Below are 4,026 nucleotides of genomic sequence, written 5' to 3'. Positions count from 1 at the left end.
AAGAATCAAAGAATATTTGGACAAGGGTATTTGCTCTTATCACTTTCACCGCATATTATACAAGAGTTTATACTCAGAGAAATTTATAAAGAGAAAGACTAAAGGTAACTGACAGATTTGTGTGGTAAAGGAAGAAGTAAAATGATCTCTATTTGCAAATAACATTGTCATGTGTTTAAAAGATCTTCAGGAATCCACTAAAAAGTTATTAGCCTGAATAAAGTGCTTCAGCAAGATAAGATAATATGAATAATACATTATTGTTTTTATATGGTCAAAGAAAAATCATGCAAGGAAAAGGAAATGCAGGCTTGGGATTTACCTCAGTGGTGCCGCCATCTGCCTTGCAAGCACAGGGACCCTAGTTTGATCCCTAATACCACACCCCAAAAAAAGAAAGAAAAAGAAAAAGAAATGCAGACAATGATTCCATTTCCAAAACAATGAAATACTTCAAATAAATTGAACCAAAGAAGTGAAAGACTTTTGCACTGCAAGCTTTAAAACTGCTTAAAAAAAAAAAGCTAAAGAATGTAGTATGTAGATGAATGGAAAATAATTAGACTGTATGCTGTAGAAGACTTAAGGCTAACATAACAATCCCCACCAAATTAATCTATAATTCACTGAATTCTCTATTCGAACCCAGCTGCTTTTTATTTTTGCAGTTTCTTAAATTTTTTAAACATATTTATAGGAGAAAAATAATTATGATTTTAGAAAGTCCAAGCTTCTGGAATTCAAGTTCAGTCCTTGACTCAATGAAAGAATCTGTAACCCTTCGTATGGAATTCAAACCACTGTCATGCAGACATTTACTTAGTAGAGGCTTTCTGTTTCTGTTTCTGGCAAAAATATGGATATTAGGCTTCTACAACATGAGGACCTTTCTTTACATCACTCAAATACTTGTGAGCCAGGAAAATATTGACTCAAAAATGACAGAAACAAATGAAATAAATACAATGGACTGCAGATTAGTTTTACAAGTTGGAGAATATTTTAAGTACACCAAAAAAATTTCTAGGAGCAAGTATTTTAAATTCTTAAAATACAGAGGCAACCTTAGCATCTTTTAGTTCACAGCCTGGCTTGAAGTTTCAAGCTCTGTGATATTATGACATCTCTGACTCTTACTGCCTGCCTTAGGTATCAGTACTTGAGATAATGATTTAATCTATTTCATAGGATTACTAAGGTGTTTTCATATGTCAAAGTGTGTACAGTGCATACAACAATGTCTGGCACATAGCAAGATAAAAATTTTCTTAAATAAAACAATTATATAAAGAAATAGACTTTAATCACACAAGAAACTATTGGATCTCAACTGCTTGTTCAAAGCCCTAATTAGTAACCACATCAGATATGAGAGAGGTCTTGTGCCCAGATGATTGCCAACCAGAGTGGCAAAGAAAGACTATGACATGAAGCTCACCTCCAACAAGTGTGCACCCCTTGGCTCAGTGCTTTCCTCAGAGCCAACTTTACCTCCTTATTTCTCAAGGAGTAGATCAAAGGATTCAGGGAAGGAGTCACAATATTATTCAGCACCTGAACCACAGAATCCTGCCAGGGGCTGGAAGCAGGTCTCAGGTAAATGAGGACCACCGGGCCGTAGAAGAGTAGGATGGAGGTCAGGTGGGCACTGCAGGTGGAGAAGGCTCTGCGCCTGCCTTCCGAGGAGCGGATTTTCAATATGGAGAGAGTGATTCGACTGTAGGAAGTGAGGACAAGGAGAAAACACATGAGAGCAACCATACCCACGTTAGTGAAACTCACCGTCTGTTCTAAAGAGGTGTCTGCACAGGCCAGGGGCAGCACCACAGGGATATCACAGAAAAAACTGTGCACCTCATTGGGGCCACAGTAGGGTAACCTGAAGATGAGGAACGTGAGGACAGAGGCATGCAGACAGCTCCCCAGCCAGGTGCCCAGAGTCATGACGATACACACGCGATGGCTCATGATGACCTTGTACCTCAAAGGGTGACAGATGGCAGCAAAGCGGTCATAGGCCATCACGGTGTACAGGAAGCCCTCAGTGCAACCCAGGAAGTGGTAGAAGAAGAGCTGGGAGGCACAGCCCTGGTAAGAGATAGTGTGGCTTTGCCCCATTAGGTAGAGCATCATTTTGGGAGAACTCACTGAAGGGAAAAATATGTCAAGCACTGACAGGTTTCCCAGGAAGAAGTACATGGGGGTGTGGAGGCTGGCAGAGGTGAGGATGGCCAGAAGAATGAGCAGGTTTCCGGGCAGTGTGAGCAGATAGAAGGCCAGAAAAAGGACAAAGAGCACATTTTCCATCCCACTGGTGTGAGGTATTCCCATCAGGAGAAAGTAGGTTACTGAAGTGTGGTTCCACATCCTCATTGTAGTTAGTCCTGGACAATGAAAGAACAGCCTCGCTGAGGGGAGTCTTTCCCCAACACATGGATATCCTCCTCTTGAAAAGGGTGAACTGCAGTCTAATTTTACCAAAAGACTCAATGCAATCACTGATTAATGTATGGATGGAGAAATCCATTTACTTACTTTTTAACTCTTTCCTCATAATTATAAGACAAAACAACACTATTCATATAATAGAATAGATAACATAAAATAAATATCACTGTAGAGCATACCTGAGTTTAAATACTGTATCTATTCCAGTTTGGAGAAAAATCTCTCATTTTCCCTTTAATTTCTGTATATAGTACACTAATGGCTGTGGTTCTTTTTTTGTTTGTTTTTTTGTTTTTTGTTTTTTTCAGCTTTAATTGAGTTTATTGGTACATTTTAGGGATACAGTACAGTTACATTTATTGTTGGGATCGTGTACCTCTTCATGACAAGTCTTGATTCTCATTTTTTCCCCTTACCTCTGCTCCCTTCACTCTCCCCATCTACAAACACTTTATTTTCATCTTTTCATTCTCTCACATTTTTTTCTTTTCCTTTTTACTCTTCCCCTACATATCCCACCTTCCCTACACCTTTAGCTCCTTTCTTCCCATTTCTAAATGTCAGTAATCTTATTAGAATCTTATGCATTGTTGCAGATTATTCACACCAGGGAGGCTGTGGTTCTTGTATAGTAGACTAATATGTTTGTGTGTGAGTGTGTGTGAGTGTGTGTGTGTGTGTGTGTGTAGCAAATTGAAACCAGGACTCACAGGCACTAAACCTACACTCTACTACTGAGCTATAAACCCCAGATCCTAAATTAAACCCACAATGGATATAAATATTTAGTGTAATGTCACCTACACATACTTGCAATAATATGTGTTCAAGATAGTAACATTCTGATTGTAATTAGCCTTCACACAGCTTTATCTTTGTCAGGTGACAAAGAAAAGTCTGCATTCCTTATTGAGCTGCTTGATTTTCAAAGCTGCTTTCTTCGTCGTTAGTCAGAACTGAAAGCAGGCACCTCTTACAAGACACAGAATATAACAGGTGGGAAAAGGTAACATGTCGCATAGGACAAGACAACATACAATTACAATTATACGGTTAACAACAACTGGTTCCGTGGAGTTTAGTCTCAATCACAGCGTCTGCAATATCACTGAGCATGTGCAATCCCCTTCAGTTGAAACTGCATTAGGAAAAATCCTGAGAAAATATCATCGAGTCAGTACTGACACAAACTCAGGCAGAGCTAACCCCATGTTCTCCCCGCCTTCCTGTAGCCTATGTAATCCTCGGCAGAAGGGGACACTATGGGTAGGCAGCTGGCCGTAGAAGAGACAAGCCCTACACACTGGAAGAAAATACAGCTGTCCTGAGCCGAAACCCAGGCCCCTGAACCATCCCAATCCTGCTTCCTTTGCCCTTAGAGGGTGTGGAACAGAGCAGCCAGGCTATGAAGTCAGAAACGCTAAACGTTTCTCATTCTCAGGCCGGAATACTCCGGTGTTATAATCTAGACCCAGTCGTACCTCCAGTCGCGAAGGAGCGGCAGGCTTCCCTTCGGGAGATGTAGGTCTCCCGCTTCCTTTGAGACTCTCATCCCTGGTGGGCCCTTGAAGGTGTGCC

At 40.6% G+C, this 4,026-nt stretch overlaps 1 protein-coding gene across 1 annotated transcript; it reads right to left on the bottom strand.

Annotated features, from left to right (window-relative positions):
- Positions 1-1,434: 1,434 nt before the first annotated feature.
- LOC104858016 (putative olfactory receptor 10D4) lies at positions 1,435-2,373 on the bottom strand. Its single transcript, XM_010618095.2, has one exon. The coding sequence runs from the start codon at positions 2,371-2,373 to the stop codon at positions 1,435-1,437; it is 939 nt and encodes a 312-aa protein (XP_010616397.2).
- Positions 2,374-4,026: the final 1,653 nt, after the last annotated feature.

This window comes from Fukomys damarensis, unplaced genomic scaffold (genome assembly GCF_012274545.1).
Source record: "Fukomys damarensis isolate Sample0158 unplaced genomic scaffold, DMR_v1.0_HiC HiC_scaffold_16, whole genome shotgun sequence".
Lineage (NCBI taxonomy): Eukaryota > Metazoa > Chordata > Mammalia > Rodentia > Bathyergidae > Fukomys > Fukomys damarensis.
The sequence above is the reverse complement of the archived record's forward strand: the minus strand, read 5'-3'. Positions and strand labels throughout refer to the sequence as shown.